Genomic DNA, 24,884 nt, shown 5'->3' on the forward strand with positions numbered 1-24,884 from the left:
CTCTGAACTTTCCAAATTAAAATAGAAAAGGCGATGTTGTATGACCTTATTCTTTTGTATTTACCATTGTTTGCCATTGAGTTTGTCAGAAATATATTCTGGAGGGGTGTGGCTTGGAGTTGGGATATTTCTTTTTATAATTGTTGTTGGGGAAAAAATTGACTATTTAGACCAGCTAGTATAATGTTTAGTAAGGCTCATTTATTTTTTCCTATCTGAACAAACCTTGGTTTGAGTCTTTTAGTTGAGGGTTTTATCTCTTTTAGCTCCTTGCTAATCATTTCCTCAAACTAACTATTGTTTCTGTCTTAATGTGATCTTGTCTTGTGTCATTCTTTAATCTGTAGCATGGATGAAAATATACAAAGTAATAAGGTGATGGGTGAAAGTGGGGCTTCTAATTCAAATGCAATACGTAAAGCTGAAACAACGGAGTCAAATATAACCAAGAAAAGGAAAAAAGGCATGTTGTGTGGGATGATAAGCCGAATGTGGGTTTAGTACAGAAGGACGTCTTCTTGATTCATTAAGGAGTTCATTAACTCCTAAATTGGAGCAAGCTCTAGTGTGTCTTCAAGATTGGCTTCGAAATAAAAAAATTAAAATAACCTATTAGTGTTGAGGAAGATCTTGATAAAATCGAGCAGCTTGAATAAGGTAATAATATTATTACTATATTTGTTGTATATAAGTATTGTGGATATGCTTATATTTATCGCACGACTCGTTATTTTAATTTATTGTCTTCAGATTTAGCTATCAATGGAAAAGACCTTTCCGTAATTGACGTGTAGTGTTAATATATCTGGTAAGAATTCGAATTATGGATGTGCATCAGTCATATTCCTTCCCTATGGTTTATAGCTCTGTGAAGCATATGTAATGGCTAATATCATGATAAGTGCAAGTTTATAACTCTGTGAAGCATATGTAATAGCTCTATCTAGCTTGCATTTCTTACCCATATTGGAGCCCAACAAAGAACTTTTTCCGTGTGGCACTTCTTTTATAGTATGTAGTAAACATGGCACCTACCGAGACACTTTTACCTTTAATATTTCAGTGATGGCCTCTCTTTCAATGGTGATTCACCAATTAGCAATTAAGTCTCGTGGTGAGAGTTAATAGGCACGATATAAGTACTAATTATAACGTACCTGGAAAATGATCTGTTGTACTTGGTTTCAGTCTAGTCTTACCCTTTAGATGCAAATCATGATTCTTCTGTATTATTCTTCAGAGAACAATTATGCTTCTAATACTCAGTTTAAACTGCACTACTGCTCTTGTTATCTTCTAAAGTATTCTAAGGTATCCTATCTATGAGTTTGCTGAGAAAATATTCTAAAGTTCATACAATATACTACTAGTATTTAGGCAGAATAGTATTCGATTCCTTTTCTTTTTACTTTGTTTGACAGAATATCTGATTTCTGGACTCAATTTGACAGATGTAATTGCCATGTTTGGAGAAGTAAGAAGAAGTGACAGAGAGATGATGAGGTTTCTCAGAGAATAGTCGAGGGTTAATTAGTTATCTGGGCAGAGGGTTAATTAATTATTACTCCCAACTTGTATAAATGACACATTTAACTTTGAGTTTTTGACCTAACAGGCTTGTTCACTCAGTGAACTTCACCGGAACGAGTTTTATATTGAAGAAAGGTCTCAAACGTGATGCTGCTGCTGGAACTCGTGCATATCCGAAATGCTATCTCTCTGTGTGTCTTAGATTTTTACTTCGGTTTATTACACGATTTACTAATTAAAAAGGCACAATTTAAACCGATAATAGCTAAACAGATACCAATCCGCCCGATATCTTATCGGGTGGCTAGCAGATTAATATATTTAAAAACCGATAACCGATAAATCAAACCGTTAAGAGTAAACAACTGTCCGATCCGCCCGATAAGCAGCCCTAGTCTGTAGACAATAAATTACGCCGACAAAATAAAATCAAGACAGAAAAAATTGTAATAATTGTAGTATTTGATTTCAAATAGTTTGAATGTTACAATCTCTATGGTTCCTCTCATTTTACTTTTCCAATATAAATTCAAGGGCATTTGAGCTTGATCTTTAATTTGAATTTAATTTATCCGTCGTGAACGCTTTGATTGTTGCCATGAATTTTATCACAAACAAGTAGCCTTGATCTTGAATGCCTTGTATTTGATTTGACTTTGTTCTTGATCTTGAATACTTGAAATTTTGTGTTGAATTGCTTGAATGCTTGAACACTTGCAGTTTGCAGATAATTGTGACCTTTGATCTATGAGCTCCCTTGTGTCTTCTTGTTATAACTTTTGGTACCTTTTCTAAATTATGAAGACCCCTCCCTATTTATAGTTGTGGGAGGGAAGAATTGTGATAAGAACAAACTTTTTTCTCACCAATCAGATTGCAGAGTGGCACGACCACATTTGATTGGCCAGAACATGTCACTTGCACATGTGGCGCAGTTTTATTGGCCTTTTAATTTGGCTTGGCATGCCTTATCATTTTGACATGTGACACGCTCCTATTGGCTCTTTCGTTTGACTTGGCATGCCACATCATTTGACATGTGGCACCAAAGTGGGCGTCTAGGGATGACATCTTGAGCTTAATAAAATTGGCTCATCATTTGTAGCCAACTAAATGGGCTAGCCCAGTCAATATTTATTGGACTTAAATAATTAATTTAATTATATTAGCCCATAGTTTATTTGGACTAGTATATGTAAAATATAATTCAAATTATTTATTTAATTTGAATCGAATAAAATTTACATATCTACAAATGCCCTTACTTCGAAACTTGTCATAGTGTCAATATAATGACTAGGCTTGAAGTATGATTCTGCCAACATTTAATTTAAACATTTTTATCCTTCTCTTTTGAAAAGCTTACATATGACCATTATTGAATAATGTTTCAACAATAAATTCATGAACTCGTATGCTCACGTGAGACAATTGTCATCGTACCAAGAATTGTTCTAAAGTCAAAGTACCATATCCCTTTGTTACCTTTTTATATGAACACGTGGATATCAAATAAACATACTGCTTTGTCTCCAATCTATATTTGAAGCTTTATCTCCTTCATTTAATTTAATTCACATAACATAAGATCCTTTTCCTACATAAACTTGGACAATTTACTGGTCCAATCCTCCAAAGAAGTGAAGCCGTAGTACTGTCACAGCTAGTCAAATCCTTTTAGGATACAAATCGCAACCATCCCACATCGTGCATAGCTTATTAGTGCCTCCTCTCCAAAATATATATAAATCCCATACTACTTCATCAATTAATCTTTGGTTCTTGCAAGCCGCTTTGAAAAGCATTAACGAGAAGGTAATTTCTTTTTGCTTTTTTTCTTCTGCATTTTCTTTGCTTGTTCTTTTTTTTTTTTTTTTTTGTAAGCCAAGAAAAGAAAAGTTGTCGAGTGCTAAGTTGACGGGGAACTTCATGATATCCCATAGAAGGATAAATTCATCATAACATATAGATAATTAAATTCTCAACACCATATAGAAGGTCAAATCCATCGCAACATATAGAAGGAAAAATACATCTCAACATATAGACGAATAAATTCATATCAGCATATAGACGGACAAATTTTCATCACCATATAGACGGATAAATTCACATCATTATATAGACGGACAAATATATATTATTATATAAACGGACAAATCCCTATCACCAGTAGACGGACATATCAATATCAACATATAGACGGACAAATTCATATCAACATATAGAAGATTAACCCCATGACAACATATGGAAGCAAAATTTCTTAATCGCATCTAGAAATTTGCCTAAAGCACAAAGGACTAGAATTTTCTCCTCCTTTTGTCAATTGTCATTGCCAAACAATATTTTAAAACCAACTTTATATTGCACCATGCTGTCAATTTCAGATTTGTACAGTCTCATAAAATAATTCGTATCTTGGTGTAGAAATGTCGAAAATACGAACCGTTTGATTTTTTGGAACTAGACTTCAAAATCTAAGACATATCTAAAATTCAGAATCAAACACTTTCAGAATCGTACCAGATATTATTTTGAAACTAACTTTAAATTCCGACATGTTGATAGTTTCAGATTTGTGCGGCTTCACCAAAAAAATTGTATCTTGGTGTAGAAATGTCAAAATCATGAACCACATAATTTTTCGAAAATTAGACTTCAAGATCTAAGACATATCCAAAATTCGGAATCAAACACCCTCAAAGTTGTCCCAGATAATATTTTAAAATTAACTTTAGATTCTGACACGTTGACAGTTTCAGATTTGCGCAGCTTCACCAAAATATTTGTATCTTAGTGTAGGTATATCAAAATCATGAACCGTTTAACTTCAAAATCTAAATCATATCCAAATTACAAGATTTAATACCTTAAGTATAGTTTCAGATAATATTTTGAAATCAACTCAAAATTCCGACACACTAACAATTTCAAACTTGCACGATTTCACCAAAAAACTTTATATCTTGGTGTATGAACGTCGAAATCACGAACCGTTTGATTTCTTGAAAACAAGACTTCAAAATATAAAACATGTCCAAAATGTAGGATTTAATACCTTAAGTATAGTTTCAGATAGTATTTTGAAATCAACATTAGATTTTGATATACCGACAATTCTGAATTGGCGCGACTTCGCCAAAACTTTTATGTTTTGGTATGGAAGCCTCGGGATCACAAAACATTTTTCTTGCTATCAATAAAAATTCAAGAGCTCCATTCTCACAAATATCTTGGGTTCAAGTCTCACTGAATTTGAAACATTGTGCCAAGTAATCTTTCGTCTTATAGTTGTGTCCTTTTGGCGCCTCTCTTCTCTTCCCTTTTTTTAGGGCAGTGAGCGGATATGAAGACTAACAAACTTGAAAGTTATGCGAACATGAAGACATAGAGAATTTTCAGACTTCAATGTAAATACTTTGTAACCTCCTAAAAGACTATAATCATTTTATTGAAGACACCAATTTACCATAGCGGCTTCCCTCCCTTTTAATCAAACGGGATCCAAAGTTTAACAGAAGAATGATATCTCAGCTCGATTTTCAAGTGCTGAGTGAATAGATTACATTCCATCATACTTCATTCGAACAACAATTGTGGCTCTATGTATCTTTCGAACTCATGCGACTAAACTTAGAATGAAACTCTAAACTGCCTACGTACCTCGGTAAAGACGATCAAGTCATACCGTAGTTCAGAATAGGTGAGTTTTCTTTTTTCCTTTACTATTATTATTATTATTATTATTATTATTATTATTATTATTATTATGTCCTAACAATTGCCTAGGCCGCCTCTTTTGATATTTTAAACCTAGAGGACTTTATTTTTGGTGGGCCATACACAGTTTAGATTCATGCGGGCCAGGAGTGACATGCAGTTTATACTCTTGAAAGTTTGGCGTAGTGACTTGCAATTTAAGCTCGTATTTTGATAAGCTTTGCAACTTGAAGATTTTGCTCAAATTTGAAGAGCTTCATGACATACGGTTTAGGCTCGTGCATCCAGGAGCATTGTAACTTGAAGATTTTGCTCGAATTTGAAGAGTTTCACAACTTGAAAACTTTGCTCAAATTTTAAGAGCTTTGCATCTTAAAGTTTGGCTCAAATTTGAAAAGCTTTGCAACTTGAAGTCTTAGCTCAACTTTGAAGAGCTTTCTACTTGAGTCTTTGCTTGAATTTGAAAAGCTTTGCAACTTAAAGACATTGCTCGACTTTGAAGAGCTTTACGTCTTAAAGTTTGGCTCTAATTTGAAAAGCTTTGTGGCTTGAAATCTTCGCTCGACTTTGAAGAGATTTCGACTTGGGTCTTTGCTCGAATTTGAAGAGCTTTGCAACTTGAAGACTTTGCTCGAATTTGAATAACTTGATGTCTTAAAGATTTAGTTCAAAATTGGGGAGCTTCGTGACATATAATATAGACTCATGTGCCAAGAAGCATTACAACACGCAGTTTAGGCTCGTGCGTTGAGAAGCATTATAACTTGCAGTTTAGGCTCATGCATTGAGGAGCATTATCACTTGCAGTTTAGGCTCATGCATTGAGGAGCATAGTGACATACATAGACTCTTCGATTTTATTTCAGATGAAAAGTTGCCCCCATCCTTGCCTTCTTGTTTTTCTTCTTCATCGTCGTAAGGCTTAAAGACAGGTTTGGTCTCCACTTGTGGCCATAATTAGTTCCATATCATGGGCACTAGTTTCTAGTTCTTCGAATATTTTGGGCTTTATGTCTTGTAATATATAGCGAAGACCCCAATGTATGCGTTGAATGCACATTTCGATGCCAGAAGTTTCGCTAAGGAGATCTTTGCAGTTGAAGCTTAAGCTCATCCAATGGTTAATGAAGTCAATAACAGGCTCATCCTTTCGTTGATGAGAGTTTGTGAGTTCGATCATGCTTACGATACGTTTTGTGCTATAGAAGCGATTGAGAAACACATGCTCTAACTACTCCCAACTATCAATGGAACCAGATTTCGAGATCTGTGTACCAATCTAATGCATTACCTCTAAGAGATCAATCAAATTGTTTGACAAGATAATCACCATACGTTCCAGCATTGTTGCAAGTTTCAACAAAGTGTGCTATATGTTGTTTCAGATTTCCCTTCCCGTCTAATTGTCGTAACTTAGGAGGTTGATAACCAACATAAATCTTCAAGTTATCAATTCTTCGCGTATACGGCTTTGCATACTAAATATTTTGGGCGACGACTCAGGAATCAGGGTTATCTTTGATCCACGAGCTCCTGTGTGTCTTCTTGTTATAACTTTTGGTTCCTTTTCTGAGTTATGAAGACCCCTATTTATAGTTGTGGGAGGGAAGAGTTATGATAAGAACAAATTCTTTCCGACCAATCAGACTGCAGAGTGACAAGGCCACATTTGATTGGCCCGAATATGTCACTTGCACATGTGGCGCAGTTTTATTGGCCTTTTAATTTGGATTGGCATGCCTTGTCATTTTGATATGTGGCACGATCCTATTGGCTCTTTCGTTTGACTTGGCATGCCACGTCATTTGACATGTGACACCAAAGTGGGCCTCTAGGAAGATGAGTAGGCTCATCATTTGTAGCCCAATTAAATGGGCTTTGGACTTAAATAATTAATCCAATTATATTAGCCTATAATTTATTTGGACTAGTATATGTAAAATATAATCCAAATTATTTATTTAATTTGAATCGAATAAATTTTACATGTATACGAATGTTAGGTCTTCCTTATGTTTTTGTTAATTATAACTTTAAAAAAATATTGCTACCTTTCCCATTTCTCTTTCCTAATGTTACTTTAAAAGTTAATTTTTTTTCCTTTTAAATAAGATTTTCTCAAATACCTTTAATATCTTTTAACATTTTATATGGTTTTATCTGATTAGTAATGGTTTTGATGTAGTTCTTTTTATTTTTAAATTTTTAAATTTATAATTTATAAAATTATATAAAAGTGATTAAATTGATCCCCTTGACCACCCACTTTTCTTTCATTCTAGTGAAGAAATTAATGGACGTCACATATATAGTCATTAAAGTAGTAATGGATGTATTAGATTATGGTCACTAATAGGTGTAATAATCTTTTCTGTCTTGTACAATGATTAAGAGATGAAAATTTACATCGTAATTGTTTGATCCAAAAACTAAATTTGGAAGACATAATTAAACTTATATTTTGAGGTCTCTAGCAATTAGTCCGATCCAAAAGTTGAACAAAACGATCGATAATCGTAAATAATGAATGAGATAAAATAAAGATAAAAAAAAAATTAATCTTATTAAATGTAAGCCTCGATGAGCTATAATAACAGTTGCGTTAACAATCTACGGGGTAACTAAACAAAGCTTACAACAATATAAGAAGAGCCTCAATTATATTCTTTTTCCTTTTTTCCTATGCTCCTCTTTCGAGATACAAAGGTGATACTTATAGTCGTGGGGAGGAGGATCGTTGCCGTTACGAGTTTTGAACCAGCACGTCGAGAAGTTAGGTAGTGGGGAGCGAGAATCTCGATAATGGTAACCAATTTAACGTAACGTTCGATGACCACACAATATCCCGGCGCGGTTGACTGCGTCTTCCAATATACCTTTTTTAAATTTTATTCTTATCCCATTTGATCACCTTTGTTGGAGCTATTGCTCCTTTGGTGAATCGAATCCACAACCCTGAACTTGTAGGTGAGGGTCCGGAGCAATCCCCTCTTGTCCCAATACACTTTTTTATTCTTCGAATACTACGTGGAGAAGGTAAATTTTATCAATACAATAATATCACAAGTTCCTCACTTAATTTTCTAAAAGAAATAAAAAAAAATCATCTATTAATAATTTTTTTTATTACATAAATACATCAGTTAGAAATTGAAAGAGAGAATTTCAATAGTGAAAAATCAAACTTATACATATTCCCTTTATCAAACTTATACATCTATTGTGTAAAAAGTTTGTATCAATATCACTACTACAATAAGCATCACTGATAATAAACAAGCATATTCCCTTTTATCTGAAATTAAGATTAAAAGAATTTGTTTGGCCAGGAATTAAAATAAAATGATCCCTTTTGGCTTTTGGGTTGGGTTACAAAAGAAGCGCCAAACAATTTGGATCCACTTGGCTATACGCAAATAACTGTCCATTCTCTCTGTTACGCTAAAAAGATTTGGAATTTCTGCTTCCCTTTCACTTCACATTACAATTTCATTCTCACTCTCCGTTTCAATCCACCCCAATTCCCATTTCAGGTAATTCTCTCCCTCTCTACATCTGTATACATTTTATTGTTATCTAAGTATCTGCTGCCTCGTACCAGCATAGGTTGGTTAAATTTGTCCACCAAGGTTTAGAAAATGGTTCTAGATATGTATATATACACCAATTGTCTGTTCAATCTTTATTGGGTTTTGTGGGATTTCTTGCTAGAAACCGTTTTTTGATAGAATCTGACGGTGTCCGTATAAATTTGTGTATATAGAGGGAAGATGTGATAATCAACTTAATTGATTTGGATCCTTTTTTACCCATAACTTGAATGTTGGTGTTGCTCCACTTGATTTGGAGTTTCTTTGGTCCCTTCTAGGAAAGATTGTAATTTGATTGTAACTTGGGGTATAATCAAATTTTAGCCTTAAGTTTTTTCGCAAGTACTCATATCCTGTGCCTTTAACTGTATGCAATTGATTAAGATTACAAGTTTCATGCGTAGAGGATTTGGTACTTTTACACGATTAGTTTGTGAATCTGTTAAATATTTGCCAAATTCAAGCTTGTTCAAGTAATTTCTATATTGAAGTAATCTGGGCTGTGATGTTGAAATGTGTCAAAATTTTGTGCTGTTGTGGAATTTGCCCCCAGATATTTAGGTTTTTATGGTCGGAAATGGATAGCTCATTGCCCATAGACCTGCATTACACTGTAGTTTCGAGTTAGGCGTGAAAAGTTTGAACCTTTTTGGCGCATTTCCTACTTTTTGAGAGTAAATGATACTGGCGCTAGCTAATTCAATTCTTTAGTTTGTGGCAAAGAGTTTTAGAAGATTCTCGGTTATTAAGTCCTGATAGCCGTTGGCGTACTAAGGAGTTACGTATTGGAGCTTACATGTTTGCTCCTACGGTAATGAGGACGGTCCGACGGGGGGATAAATAATTTTAAGTTGGGAACTGAAAAGGCCAAAGGGGTAATTAAAAAGAAGGCTGGATTTAGTGAGTTGTTTTTCGTCATTAATGACAAGTAAACAAGATAGGTATGATAAAAGAAAGGGTTTGTTTTGCTCTAGACGAGTTTGCATGAACATGAAATGACTGAGGCTCAAAAGGTTATAATATATCTTTTTGTCTCTCTCTGTCTCTTGTTTTCTTGTTGGTAGCCATCTTTTTATGTGGGATGCGTTGAGTTCGATAGAGCTTATACATTTGCTTGATATGCAAAGGACTATTACTCGCTCCAGACAACTTCTCATTCTCTGGGTTCTTTTGGTTTCTGGATAATATCATTGAGACTCATTAACCCCACCGGTCCTCATATGATTGAAGTATCTTGTATTTGGGGATTGTGTTGGGATTCTATAATTCCACTATTATGGATTAGGGGTGACAATCTGCCCCTTCTCACTGTCGCTGCATGCTTGACCCTGAAAGCCTATTGTGTCCTTCATGGGTCAATTTCTTTTAATTCGGGATTCATTTTTTTTTGTGTGGACTGAAACATGTTATAAAAACGAAAATATTCTATCCAGTAACCCATATCTAGTTGTATAATCCTGCCAAATCCCAGTCATGAACCAAACAATTCCCATAGGTTTTTCAAATAATTATGGACAAGAGTGGGTTGCTCTAGTGGTGAGCACCCTGCACTTCCAACCAAGAGATTGTGAGTTTGAGTCGCCCCAAGAGCAAGGTGGGGAGTTCTTGGAGGGAGGGAGCCGAGGGTCTATCGGAAACAACCTCTCTACCTCAGGGTAGGGGTAAGGTCTGCGTACACACTACCCTCCCCAGACCCCACTAGTGGGATTATACTGGGTTGTTGTTGTTGTATGGACATGCTGTAATCATGGCACAAGAATACATAGTGCTTTATAGGGAAAAAGTTAGCTTCTATGTGCTAATGGATTTCTGTTATGGGCTTATTTGTAATTAACAAGCTTTTGGTCTTGCTTTCTTCAATGCTATTTGAAAGATGATAAAACTATAAGCCATAAAGAAAATGTGTCTCTACTATCTAATCTAATACTGCTTCTATCTTTCATTGCTTAGTTTTCCTTATTGTTGCATGTTCCAGAGGATAGGCAAGTTTAGCAACAATTCTGAACTTCGTCACCTTACTTTCCTTTTTCCCCACTTCTTGTTTCAGAGCGAAGCTAATTTACATCACTCATGGATCGCCTAACCAGTGCTGCACGTCTCATGATAGTCTCAGATCTAGACCATACAATGGTGGGTTTGTCATAGTTGTCATTTCTCCTGCATATGCTGCTGTAACTTACATGAGATTTTGCTTTACAGGTAGATCATCATGATGCCGAGAACCTTTCTCTGCTTAGATTTAATGCTTTATGGGAGGCGAATTATCGTGATAACTCTTTGTTAGTGTTCTCAACTGGGAGATCACCTACACTTTACAAGGAGTTGAGGAAAGAAAAGCCCATGCTAACCCCAGATATTACTATTATGTCGGTGGGAACTGAAATAACATATGGTAACTCTATGGTGCCTGATGATGGTTGGGAAGCTTTTCTAAATAACAAGTGGGACAGAAAGATAGTAACAGAGGAGACTAGCAAGTTTCCTGAACTCACTCTACAGGTACACTTATGGGTTGACATGAGATCATTTGTTACTTCAGTTTCGATTACAAAGCTTAAAGTTAATAGTAGAACTTGAAAATCAGTTATGTTTAAAAATAGTATGTAAACTGAAACATAACTTCAGCAACTGATATCTGTAAAAGCAACTTCTTTTAATCCCTGCAGTCAGAAACGGAGCAGCGACCACACAAGGTCAGTTTCTATGTTCAGAAAGACAAAGCACAAGATATAATGAAAACTCTTTCCAAGCGCTTCGAAGAACGTGGGGTACGACACAACTTTTGCACTTCAGATTTTGGCATCAATATGAATAAGTTCATACAGCAAGATGAGAGCATGTCATTCTTTCTACGCTTCAGTGAACTCAATTCATTTAGATTCATATTGAGTTTCATTTCTTTTCTATCTGATTTTTTCTGTCTTTTGTGGTCATCAGCTGGATGTCAAAATAATTTACAGTGGAGGCATGGATCTAGATATATTACCACAAGGTGCTGGCAAAGGACAAGCACTTGCATATTTGCTTAAGAAATTGAAGAGTGAGGGAAAATTACCAAACAACACCCTTGCCTGTGGTGACTCTGGGAATGATGCTGAGCTATTCAGTATCCCAGATGTGTATGGTGTAATGGTTGGTGGTTCAGCTGTTTTCCAATATATCCTTATAATCCGGTAATATATTTTCATGTTTGTGGTCAAAAGTACTCTCTAAGTGTACAGTCACTTTGCAGGTAGCTAATGCACAGGAGGAATTATTGCAATGGCATGCTGCAAATGCGAAGAATAATCCTAAAGTAATTCATGCAACAGAGAGGTGTGCTGCCGGTATCATACAAGCTATTGGTCATTTCAACCTAGGTCCAAGTACCTCCCCTAGAGATGTTATGGATTTGTCAGACTGCAAGATGGAGAACTTTGTTCCCGCCTATGAAGTTGTCAAATTTTACCTATTTTTTGAGAAATGGAGGCGTGGAGAAATTGAGCATTCTGAGCATTACCTGTCAAACCTTAAAGCAGTGTGTGTATGTTTTAGTACCCTATACCTACTGTTATTTCATTTTCTTATGTGTATTTTGTGTTAGGAATTTGACTGCGGATTCTAGAAATCTTCCCTCCCTAAGTACTCCCGACCCTACACCGACCCTACCCCCTCCCCCTCCTCCCCCCCCCCCCCCCCAAAAAAAAAAAAAAGAAAGATTTTCCCCCCAAGTCTGAACAGAATATAGGCACTTTTAATTTTTTTGGTATCCACATGTATGAATTTTAAATAACAAACTGAAGTAGTATCTTATACTCAATAAATAATTAAAAAAAGTGGTATCTTGTACTCTCCATGTACTCTCTCTCTCTCCTCATGGTTTTGATTTCTGGTTGAGTGGGAGGGCGAAGGTGAGTGGTGGGTTTAAACCAGGTGATTATTTTGTCATTGTGGTTAGCGATCGTATCGGAGCTTGATGAAGATGTCACGCATCATATCGGAGCTTGATAGATGAAGTGGAGGCTCGCTTCCAGTGTCTTATGTGATAAGAATGTGCCGCTGAAACTTAAAGGTAAGTTCTACAAGATTGTAGTTAGACCGACTATATTGTATGGAGCAGAGTGTTGGCCGGTCAAGAACTCTCATACCCAGAAGCTAAAAGTAGCTGAGATGAGGATATTGAGGTAGATGTGTGGGCATACCCGGTTGGATAAGATTAAGCATGAAGTTATTCGGAAAAAAGTGAGAGTGGCCCCTGTGGAGGATAAGATGCATGAGGCGAGGTTGAGATGGTTCGGGCATGTTAAGAGAAGTATAGAAGCCCCAGTTAGAAGGTGTGAGCAGTTAGCCTCGGTGAGCGGCATGCGGGGTAGAGGTAGGCCTAAGAAGTCTTGGGGAGAGGTTATTAGGCGGGACATGGCGCAGCTGGAGCTGACTGAGGACATGACCCTAAACAGGAGGGTGTGGAGGTCAAAGATTAGGGTAGAAGGTTAGTAGGTAGTCGAGCGTTTCTCTTTGTCTTACTAAGTTCGCTAGCATTAATGTTAGTAAGTTTTCTTTTATTCATAGATGGCTATTATTACCTAGAGTTTGATTGCATTCTTGGATTCGATCTTATTTCATCTTGCTGTTATTCCTGCTTGTTGCAATTACCTTTTCTTTTTCGGTCATTCTCTAGCCGAGAGTCTATCGGAAACAACCTCTCTACCCTTCCAAGGGTAAGAGTAAGACTGCGTACATCTTAACCTCCCCAGACCCCACTCGTGGGAAACTACTGGGTTTGTTGTTGTTATTGTTATTGTTGTTGTTGGTTAGCGATCCTTATTTGCCAACTCTTCTATTACTGCAGAGACCATCTGGTACTTTTGTCCACCCATCTGGTGTTGAGAAATCCCTCCAGGAATGTGTAACTTTATTCGGGACATGTCATGGTGACAAACAGGGGAAACAATTTCGTATTTGGGTCGATCAAGTTTTACCTGTACAGGTTGGTTCGGACTCATGGTTAGTGAGTTTCAAGAAATGGGAGCTCTCTGGTGAGTATCTTTTACCTCATGCGATGGTCTTTCATTTTGCTCTCAACTTTGTACATGCTCCTAGAAGTCAGTGTGTTTCTCTTCACTTTTATAGTCTATCACATGCTTTTCCCAGACTGGGCCTTTCACGTAATAATTCGACCTCATTTACTAAATTCTGTCCCTCCCTTGGTGTTTTTGTGTGCTAAGTTGCTCGAACTCTTCACTTTCGTTCCGCACCCGTGTTGACACGACGTGGGTGCGGGATCCGTACCGGATCTGGTCAACCGGTTGTTTTGGGTACTTTGATCAAAATCGACGGAGAAATTTGGGACAGATACAATAATTTTTTAAATCAAAACAAAAGCTAGGGTGAAATTGAAGAAAATGGAATATCTTGTATATAGAAATTGCAATGTCATTCCTTTTCCTTTTATCTCCTCGGATTCTCCTCTTGATCAATATATTATCCTTCTAGGAATACCTTGTAAATTATCCACATAGTGTCACATAATTTAGACATATTTTATAACTCTAATTTTAGATATTTGGACTATCTTTAGCCAAATCCCTACACTCATATCCGTACCTGAATCTGTCTCAAAATTTAGATCATGAAAGGATCCAACCTCTAGATCCACAACCGTATCGGACACTCGTATCCCATTCCGAGCAACTTAGTTTGTGTGGCTCAAACACCCTTTTATGTGATTTTCCTCCATCTTAATGTAGATGTGTTTTTCTTCCTTCAATGGTAGTGAAGTAATTTTCTGAATAGGCTTAAGGAGGAGCTGAGTATCTGTAGTTATTTATTGTAACTTGTTATTAGACCTGCTTGCATTTCAAATTCTATCTTAAGCTTTCGAAGGTTTTTGAGTTTTATTAGTTGAAGAACAAACTAGGAGGAGGGAAGGTGTGGGGTAAAGAGATATTACTTACGTTGTTGAAATAGAAATCTTTTGTTTGCTTCAAGCATGCAAACATGTTGTTTGAAGTTGTGTTCCAGCAACAGAGACGAGCCATTTGGAACAGTTGATGTCTGAAGCCATACTTTAAATATGCGTCAACGAGATAATAATTTGGGTTCTTTCCTTTTGGAATACTTTGGCTAGCTATCTCAATCGCACAGCAGTTTTATATACTCATTCCTGCAAATCACAGCCACAGTCTACCAATTGTGCACTGATTCTGTTCCTTGCCTTACGAGACTTCTTGAGCATACACCAAATCCCACGCTAAGCCCTTACAAAACCAATTGAAGCTTCAGTTGTGAACATTAGTAGTTGGAGCATTATAATGAGTGAAGTATCTAGCCTTTCCATTTTCGACCTTAGGTGAGGTTTAGGTGCTTGTAATATTTGAGCCCCTAATCTTTGGATTACAGTGCCCACACAGCTTTGGTCTACTAAGAAGTCTAAAAAGAATAGTTCTTATCAGAAAAATAAAGTCTAAACAGAACAGTCTTGCAACCAAAGAGTCTCCCTATTTTCCTTTCTGATTTCGCAGTAGGAATAGATAAAAAAGGGCAACCCGGTGCACTAAGCTCTCGCTATGCGCGGGGTTCGGTGAAGGGCCGGATCACAAGGGTCTATTGTATGCAGCATTACCCTATATTTCTGCAAGAGGCTATTTTCATGTCTCGAACTCGTGACCTCCTATTCACTGGCTGCTTGCCTTTTCCCACACCTGCATTTTCGTTCTCATAGCTCTTTTATCATTTTCACATTGCTATCTTATAAGTTGCTTATTCCTGCAGGTGAAGACAGGCGATGTTGCATAACTACAGTCCTATTAAGTTCAAAGGTAAAATTTCAAATTTGCAGACTAAGGATTTTTCCATGTAAATTTTGCAACTGAAGCCTAATATAATCTGTCGTTGTCCCAGAATAAGACTGTCGCAGATGGACTCACTTGGACCCACGTACATCAGACATGGCTGAATGGAGCTGCAGCAAGTGACTCTACGACCTGGTTCTTTTAGATTGTCATCTCAGTTTAACTCTGAAAAGTCAGTACTCCTTTTACCAATTCACCCATAATAAACACAAAATACAAACTATATCAATATGCATCAGTGGCCGCTGGTGGCTTCCGCTTCTTCCTGGCCCATTCTTGTCTCACTCTTCTTCATTGATAATCAATGTATAACCATCTACAGTCTAAACCGTGAAGATGGCTTCATCTTTTGTAGTATAAAAGTTTATATTAGCTGCAACAGTTGTACTATTGACAGTTGTAGCTGTCATTTCTTATTCACACTGAGATTGTTACAAATTACTGCATAGTAGCCTGTGTAGGTTGTGGTATCATCTTTAAGCCTGGATTACATGTATGTTTACTACGTAAGTTATAGTGGCTTATAACATACTTTGCCTCCCTAATGATTTTTTTAGTCACCTACCTCGAAGAAACGCAAGGTTAAACTTTAGTCATTACAATAGCTTTGCACTAATCTTTCGCTATGCGTGGGGTCCGGGAAAGGGCCAGATCACAATGTTTATTATACACAGTCTTACTCTGCATTTATGTGAGAGACTGTTTTTACGGCTCGAACCCGTGATCTCTTGGTCACATGGAAGCAACTTTATTAGTTACGCCAAGTCATTACAATAGTAAAGTAAAAATATTATCTTTTGTCATACTAAGGTAACTGAACTTTTTCCGAGTGTGTCTCATCTTGAGAAACATTGACATTGTACCGAATGCGCCTCCCCCTATTTTGACAATGACACCGGTAATTTCTTAATTCTCTTGAGGAAATTCTTATTATTTTTCACTAGGAAAAGGAATTTTGCCTAAACAGGATTGATATCAAAGCATGCGAAAAATTCATGGGAAAAACAAAAGGCACCACGGTTTGGAAATAGCAAATTAAAAGATCAAACACTACTAATTATAGTGTTCCTTCATTAATTCCAAGTGTAGGTTAAAAGATTATTTATCGCCAAATCTTTCCATGATTACAACGCAAAATACAATTTATAGAAGTAGAAAGAGTTGATAACAAACTCTTGAAATATTAAGATCAAATACCAATTTAACTGCTTTGGCCAGTAATCTTATCAAGGCAATCACTAGCAATCCCTTGTGCCCAATTGTCAAATTTCTTGAACTCAGGATCAAATCCATATATAGAAGTAGCACATTCATTGCAAGTATCAATGTTTGTTGACATTGCACTAACATCCACATTAGCTTTGTACATATTTCCTGCTTTGACATCTTCCTCAGTCCTCTTCATTGCATCCTTTGCATCTTCAAAGACAGATTTGCATGTCTCAAGACAATCCTTAGCATAAATATCTGTGTTTGGTTCAGCCAAACGTTTGTCAATGACTTTGGTAATAAATTCGTCGGTCTTGGACATTGTTGCGTCCATGATAGCTTTTACAAATATCGAGACATCCCCTGTTGATACAACGGGGATGTTTTTTGGAATTTCAAAAGTTGTTGTAGAGGCTACAGAAGCAGTTAGGGACGACAATGAAGAGGCCGAGGCAGAGGATGAGGATGAGGATGAGGATGAGGTCGAGGTCGAGGAGGAGGAGGATTGTTGTGGGGAAAGGGCAGGTGCATGGGATTGTGATGGAGTGGGGTAATTTTTGTATGCCTTAGAGGGGAGGGTTGTAAGGAAGAAAGAAATGGCGAAGACAAGAAATATTTGGGTATAAAACGCCATTGTCCTTTTTTTTAAAAATTTATTTAGAAGAGAAAAAAGATGGCAAAAGACGATGGGGAAAAGAAAGTGGTGAATTCAAGGAGATTCATTGGGTGTTTTTATACGTAAAATTGAGTTATAGCTTCATTGGCTATGCTAAAATATAGATTTTCAAGTGCATATTAACCAGCATTTGACAATTTCGTTTTAGAGATTCTAGTTCTCTAATTTATTATTGAAGGATAGAATTTTTTGGCCCCATAACTCACCCGGCCACACAACGTTGAATCGAATTACAAAATACTTTGTGCATCAAACAGTTTGATTCAAACTGCTCTTTTATTATAGATAAGTTAAAAGAATTAGACAAAAACTTTGTTTTTTTATGAATGTGGGTATATTGTATTAATACTAATATTATTCAAAGCTATTACAGATCATAGTACTGCCTCTTAGGGTATTTTCATTGCCAAGTTCAATCAGCCTAGTACATGCGTTATATGTAATTAGTTTAACAAAGCATTTCCCACTAATTATGTTGATTAGTTTAAATTAATTAGAATTTGGTAGTTTATGTTATGAAAGAAGTTATGCCGGGATAACTTTTGTGTAAATAACACGATATCTATCATTTGAAACTTTATATTATTTTATTGAAGTGACCTAATAAATTTCAAAATAAAGACTTTTAAGAAAGATAATGTAGGTCTTTAAACTCATAAACAAATTAGCACTTTAGTTTTCAGACACATTAAATAACCTTATCATAACTCTATTTGTCACCCCTAAGCTTTTGAAAAGAAGAATACTCCAATTTGAAGGCAAAAGGTTTTCAAATGACAAAAAGGGGATATATTTACTAAACTTTTCATCCAGATGAAAAATTCACATAAAATTACATAAAGCTTTTTAGCACTTGGTTCTCCTACAGCGAAAGCCCAAAAAGAAAAATACTATAAGCTAGACTTGAGTGACAAGTCAAAGATCCTTACACTTGTGGCAATATTTTTTTTAAGCTTCGTGTAAAAGACATATGTCATGTAATCATTTGTTTGGTTAATACAATGAGTTTTTTTCCTTTCCAAAATAAGGTTAATTATCTTCTATAAACTGTAGTATAAAATAATTTATAAATATCAGGTCATTCTAAAAAATAATTGCTAATCAACCATATAAAATATGATTAGTACCTGAAAAGTGATATAGGTTACCAACTACAACATGTCAAATTATGCTAATAGTATAAAAATTCTTTACAATTATCGGTGCATATAAATTAAATCCTTTCAAATTATGGAATGCTTGATATGTAAATGATCTAACACCAATTTTGATTTCCAAATTGCTAAAACGTGTGTTTGAGAAATTTTTAATCAAAGAAGAAAAGAAATTACAGTACAGCAAAATTGTTACCAATATAATTATTAGTTAGCCAAGAGTCTTGACCAATTCTTTCCCCTGAATTACAAACCCAACAAGGTAATAAAAGAGAACACTAATTAAATAAACATTAGCCAGGTTATTAATTATTAATATTCCACCCAAACCACCTGAATCCTCAGCTATAAAGAACAACCATATAAAAATTGTATCTTTATGAATTAATAGTCTTATATTAATTTAACATATGCACTGACTGTCAATGCATATAAGTTAAATCCAGTCTTTTTATAATTTAACTGCTAAAGCCCACAATTTTTTCCAAGGCATCTTCAGTAATTTTCTCTGCCCAATCATCAAATGACATGAATTCTTGATCATCACCATATATCTCCTTAATACAATCCATACAAGTTTCTAAATCAGTAGTCAATGCACTAAGATCAACATTAGCACTGTAATAAGAACCTCTGTCAACATCTTCAATTGTCTTTTTCATTGCATCAACTGCATTCTCGTACACTTCTTTGCATACCAAAAGACAGTCTTTAGTAAAAGGATCAGCTGCTGGATCAGATAATCTCTTTTCGACAACGGTGTCAAGGAAATCTTCTGTCTTAGACACTGATTTTTCCATTAGTGAATCAACATAATGGTTTACAGAATCTTTGTTTCCAAGTGAAACTTGATCATTTGTTGGAATTTCAAGATTTTCTGTGGATGGTGAAGGAGATGGTGATACATTTGGTGATGAAGAAATGTAAGAAATAGGGGTAGGGGTAGGGGTAGGGGTAGGGGTAGGGGAGGGGGTAGGGGTAGCAATGTTGAGTTGAAAAACAAGAAAAGAAAGGGAAATGAGAAGCAAGAGTTGGTTATGAAGAGCCATTTTTTTTTTCCTCCCTTTTTCTTCTATTTTTATTGATTTTTCAAGGAAGAAAAGGGGAAAATTGATAATGGTGTTTTATTATGAGGAAAGATGAAATGCTTTAACTAGGGTTGTATTTATATTGTAAAGGCAATGAGAAGTTTACTTGGCGATCCAAGAAAATAGATTGTCTAAAGGTGAATATTTGTCTCTTTGTAATACAAGTGTATGTTATAGGTCAAGGTGTCGTTACAATTTTCAATCTGTTTGTTACTATAAAATTACATGGCTAGTAGGATTTCTCTAGTGCAAGTTCAGCAAGTTTACATGTGTCAAAACTTTCACTATACTTTTTTAAATTGTCTAGAAATAGAAACTTCTTTTATCCATTTAATTCTTGGGTGTTATGGATATATACAACAATACGAGTTCACGTAACTTCTGCGTATTGACAGTATAATTAAACATGTTAGGGTAAAATATTCTGTGCATAGCTTTTTTCCACTCAAATTAGCTGTATAAAAAAGCCTAACTTGGTAACGTGGATAATAAAATAAATAACCTTTTGTAATAAGTAAAAAAATAGTGATAGTATAAATATTTTTTAACAATCGGTATTACTAGTATAATCTAATTGGATTAAGACGAACTCACAAGGTTTTCGTTTTGCACGACGCTACTGCTATCCTGTAACTACAAGCCCACCCCACAGCAGAGAGAATCTTAATGAAAAGTGAAAGTATAAACAATTTTTAAGTCAATATATTTATTATACTAGCAATGCGATAATACATTTATTGAAAATGCATAGACATAATAGTTTTGAGACCAATTAGCTTAGCATTTTCTACTCCTATTGCTTATATCCCAAGGGCGGCTCAAGCACATACAGGGTCTAAAGCCATAGTTTTTTGAGGCCTAAATTTTTTTTAAAAAGTTATAAGATATATTTTTATTTGAAGTCTATTCTACTAACTTTTTGATATATCTACAAAAAAGGCTCATTTTGTGGGGCTTTTTTTTGTCAATTTGTGGCAGTTTTCAACCTCCACAAAATGAATTGTGGCGGTTTTAAAAAATGTCATAGTTATATTCTCCACGAGCATTTTTGTAGCAGTTTTCTAAAACCTCCACGACGACCGCCACAAAATAAATTTTTAATTTGTGGCGGTTTTCAAAGGCAATTAGTGGTAGTTTGTAACCCCAATAATATGATCTTAATGTTTAAGAAAAATTATTTGTGGGGATATATAACCCCCACAATTTAAACTCAATCGTTAAAAAAATTATTTAATATTGGCAATTTATAAATGTCGCAATACCTATTTCAAGATTTTAATTTTAGGATTCAATAAATAACTTTACTAAATAACTCATACAACAAAAATCAAATTTCATTAAAATATCTATTGTAAGTTTTTAACAAACATTACAAATCAAATTGAAATAAAACTAAAGTTATACAAACACATAAAGTATATAATAACTTTAATGTTAGACAATCTAGAGTAGTTCCTCAATGAATAAATATACAAAAATCCAAAGTACTTGCTTGGTGATTCACTAATTTGTGTTGCCGTCACTTGATGATACTCTTACACCCACGGGTGAAGCAGACTCGCTCTTCACATCACTATGCTGAAATAATTAAACAAAAACATTCGATGAATAAGTTATAAACGAGTAGCATAGTCTAACAATAGCATTATACACAAGTTGTTGGACAAATCAAGTTACATAAATAAACAAAAACTCCAAATCTTCTAACAAATAAATCGGTCACTTGGTTTAACAAGTAAAAACAGCATTAAACAGAAGTTGCTAGATACTCTCACATGAACAAGAACTAAAGTACAAAGTTGTTTCCTCGTATATTATCACAAAACTTACAAATTATTCTACTCGGCGGCATAAATTCTAGCTATATATTCATGAAAAAGACCACATATGTAACTATTAAAGTATAAGTCAACCTCGACAGGTCTTCTAACATTAGAATTAAGAAAATAAAGTATAAGCTTCAATCCAGCCCCATGATTAATAGAAGTTAAACTTGTACCAAAGTTGACCGCTAACAACACTGGAACAATGAAGTAAAAGAAATAAACTGATAAAATAGGAGGGGGAATAATAATTAGTTAAACAAACAAACGAGTTTCAAAATCTTATGGAGCTAACTTCAAGCAAAAGAAGCAAAAAAAGTGCCAAAACTTTAACAAAAAATGTAGAATTTATATACTACCAGCTTACTTGAACATCTTGTTTCTTGAGGGACTTAATCAATCTTCTAAGGCATGAATTCTACTAGAATCTGTATTAGCAATAACTGCAAAAGAATATGAAACAAAGTGCTCTTACTTACTTAACATAACCTTGGGAAAAGAAGTGCAAGGATTGAAAATGTAGGAGGTAACTTACTTGACATCTCAACAATTGAATTCCAAAACTTTTGTTTGATTAGTTTCTTTAAGTTGTTCTTCTTCATCGGTTAACCATCTCAATATCCATTAAAACTTTAGGAAAATAAAATTAAACCCGGACAAAGTTAACCATCCTGTAGCCACATATATAGCAAGATGTCAATGAGCCAATTGTGTTAATTGTTCACAAGGCTACCATTTCTTTGTAACTTCAACTGGTGTTCAATGCTGCAAATGTTTTTCCAATAATTGTAGCTTCCTATAATGCAAGAAGTTTGTTATATAAAAAGTAAACTTTCTACGAAACGAATACTTGGTCAAAAGACAAGTTACGAAGCATAACTTACCCATCAATACTATCATATCAGTAAACAATCCTGAAACTTTTGCATACATATTCACCAGCGAAATATATTCCTTCACCATGCATCTTTGCACCGAACAGATCATGCATTATAAAAAGGGAAATGGGAAGGAGTATGATAGAAGTATTTCTTAAACTATAGTAACAAAAATCACAGATTCAAATACATATATCATAACAAATGAAATATATATACAACTAGCTTACTTCAACATCTCATATATATCTTGAGGAACTTAATCAAATCTTCTAAGACATGAATCCTGCCAGTATCTATATCAATAACAGTTGTAAGAGAATATGAAACAAATTACTCTATAGTACTTAATGCAACTGATATTCAATGGAGCAAATGGTCTTGAATTATTGTAACTTCATGTAATTCAAGAAGCATGTTATATAAAAGATAAGTTTTCTCTTAAAAGAGTGTCTTGCCAATAAATGAGTTAAGAAAACTCACCCATCGGTGCTATCATACCAACCCACCAATCTCAAAACCTTTGCATTGGTATTAGAGCATTTAATCTTCGATGGATGTGCATCACCTTGTCATTACAACTAAATAGAATGTAAAGCACAAAGAAAAAATGACTGATAAAATAAGAATCATGATAAATTTAGTTTATCAAAAACTCATAATCTGAACACCATATCTTTTAGTATAGAAGATAAACACAAGGAGTGCCGAAAGATTAAGAAAACTCAACGGAACAATTGCAGGCACCCAAAGGTATTTCTATTCTTCTTTCGCTGCTCAATAATAATCTCCCCCCCCCCCCCCCCCCCCCCCAATTTCCACACATCCTAAGAAAAGTTATGGGCAATCAGTCTGTGATGGTATCTAAGATGAACTCACATGATTTCCTGTTATTAAAATCTAACTATCTGAAGCAAAATTGAAGAGCAAAACACATAGTAAAAAAATCTAGGCTTTTAAAAGTACACACTCAATTGTAATCACGAACTCGAGAACAATGGACCACACAATAATGAATCACAATTTAACCCAAAACCTGTAATAATATACAGATCCACAAGAATATTTAAACAATTTCGGTTACAAATTCTACATCGAAAAATAAACAAAAAATACCGTAACAGAAAATAAGAAAGAGCATGACAATTCTTTATTTTTTGAATTGCACCGACTTACTATGTAGAGAAGATGATGAAGAAGGGGAATTGAGCCTCCTGAAAGATTTCGTGAGTTGGGGAGGGGGAGTTGAGCCCTTCTGAAACATATCGTGCCCTGTGAAAAAATGAGGGAGAAAAAGAGAAGGAATTTTGCCCGCTTAGTTCTGAAATTTTTGAGGATGATGTCCAATATTGTCTTTTAAATATTTCTTTTCTCTTTTATTTATTTCTTTTTTATCTATTTAAATATAATAAAATTTAGGCATTAAAGCTAACTTATTACTAATAAAATATACTTAAACATTATTGACATATATACTACACACAAAAAAATAACACATCCAAACAAATAATAAATTAAAATATAGAAAAAAATCACAAAATATCATTAAATTAAATCATTTAATTAAAATTATAAATATCCTTTATTAAATGTAAGAAAAATTTAAAATTACTACTATTATTTATTTAAATTCAAAACGTCTAATATTATGAATATGAGACATATATTTTATAATTTTCTTTTAATTTTATACTTATGGATTAGTGTGTATGTAGGTTGACGTAAGACATTATTAAGCCATCTGAAGCTACCTCTCATTTGATCCTCAACATGTGCTACGTGCAACTTTTAGTGAATGTAATCATTTTTATCTAGTCTAATCTTGTTTGACCGTCGTGCATCTTAATATTCGCATCTCTCCAACATTCATCTTGGGGATATATTGGGTTTTAGTGACTTAACACTCACTACCATACAATATTATCGATCTTATAACTATTACTTACCTTTCACTTTGATAGATATTCTTCTATCACATAATATGTAGCACTTCTCCATCATAACAATCTGATTTTAATTATATGAGTAACATTTTATCTATTATTTCATTCTCTTGAACAATGAACCTATATATCGATATTAAATTGTTAGCATTTTAGCACCGCAATCTCGTCTAGTTTCACCTCAACTTCGCTCTTCACATGCTGATTAAAGTTATAGTGCGTATATTCGCTCTTATTTATATTTATCCTAAAATATTTGCTCTCTAAGATGTTTCTCCATAATTCAAACTTTTGATTGACATCCTAAATTGTGGGGTTATTAAACACCACAAATTGTATTGAATTATAGCATTTTAAAAATCCCCACAATTTGATGCAATTTGCAGAGGTTATAAAAAACCTCTACAATAAAATCGCCACAAAAAGAAATATATAGCGGG

General features: G+C 34.8%; 4 protein-coding genes across 26 annotated transcripts; 1 reads left to right on the forward strand and 3 right to left on the reverse strand.

The window, feature by feature from the left end:
• The first annotated feature begins 8,644 nt into the window (after positions 1-8,644).
• LOC104121433 (sucrose-phosphatase 2) lies at positions 8,645-16,218 on the forward strand. Its single transcript, XM_009633433.4, has 9 exons — positions 8,645-8,786; positions 10,891-10,973; positions 11,043-11,342; positions 11,510-11,611; positions 11,781-11,975; positions 12,076-12,366; positions 13,672-13,858; positions 15,594-15,640; positions 15,723-16,218. Exons 2-9 carry the CDS (start codon positions 10,914-10,916, stop codon positions 15,816-15,818), a joined length of 1,278 nt encoding a protein of 425 aa, XP_009631728.1. The 5' UTR covers positions 8,645-8,786; positions 10,891-10,913; the 3' UTR covers positions 15,819-16,218.
• Positions 16,219-16,693: 475 nt separating this feature from the next.
• LOC104121435 (uncharacterized) lies at positions 16,694-17,612 on the reverse strand. Its single transcript, XM_009633436.4, has one exon. The coding sequence runs from the start codon at positions 17,514-17,516 to the stop codon at positions 16,875-16,877; it is 642 nt and encodes a 213-aa protein (XP_009631731.1). The 5' UTR covers positions 17,517-17,612; the 3' UTR covers positions 16,694-16,874.
• A 1,558-nt stretch (positions 17,613-19,170) lies between these two features.
• LOC104121434 (pectinesterase 1-like) lies at positions 19,171-19,761 on the reverse strand. Its single transcript, XM_070192856.1, has one exon. The coding sequence runs from the start codon at positions 19,759-19,761 to the stop codon at positions 19,171-19,173; it is 591 nt and encodes a 196-aa protein (XP_070048957.1).
• A 1,355-nt stretch (positions 19,762-21,116) lies between these two features.
• Positions 21,117-23,834, reverse strand: LOC104121436 (uncharacterized). 23 transcript variants are annotated; one of them, XR_011413688.1, is made up of 6 exons: positions 23,678-23,834; positions 22,732-22,787; positions 22,508-22,590; positions 22,159-22,419; positions 21,991-22,066; positions 21,117-21,378 (listed from the first exon to the last, which is right to left on the reverse strand). XR_011413688.1 is itself a non-coding variant. In XM_070194999.1 (6 exons), exons 1-4 carry the CDS (start codon positions 23,763-23,765, stop codon positions 22,248-22,250), a joined length of 303 nt encoding a protein of 100 aa, XP_070051100.1. In that variant the 5' UTR covers positions 23,766-23,834; the 3' UTR covers positions 21,117-21,378; positions 21,991-22,066; positions 22,159-22,247. The 23 variants fall into 23 exon arrangements, 5 of the variants coding, with proteins under 5 accessions (XP_070051100.1, XP_070051096.1, XP_070051097.1 ...); XR_011413687.1 differs by having other exon boundaries at positions 22,732-22,797; XR_011413680.1 differs by adding an exon at positions 22,985-23,069 and having other exon boundaries at positions 22,508-22,787.
• Positions 23,835-24,884: the final 1,050 nt, after the last annotated feature.

This window comes from Nicotiana tomentosiformis, chromosome 2 (assembly GCF_000390325.3).
Source record: "Nicotiana tomentosiformis chromosome 2, ASM39032v3, whole genome shotgun sequence".
NCBI classification, from domain to species: domain Eukaryota; kingdom Viridiplantae; phylum Streptophyta; class Magnoliopsida; order Solanales; family Solanaceae; genus Nicotiana; species Nicotiana tomentosiformis.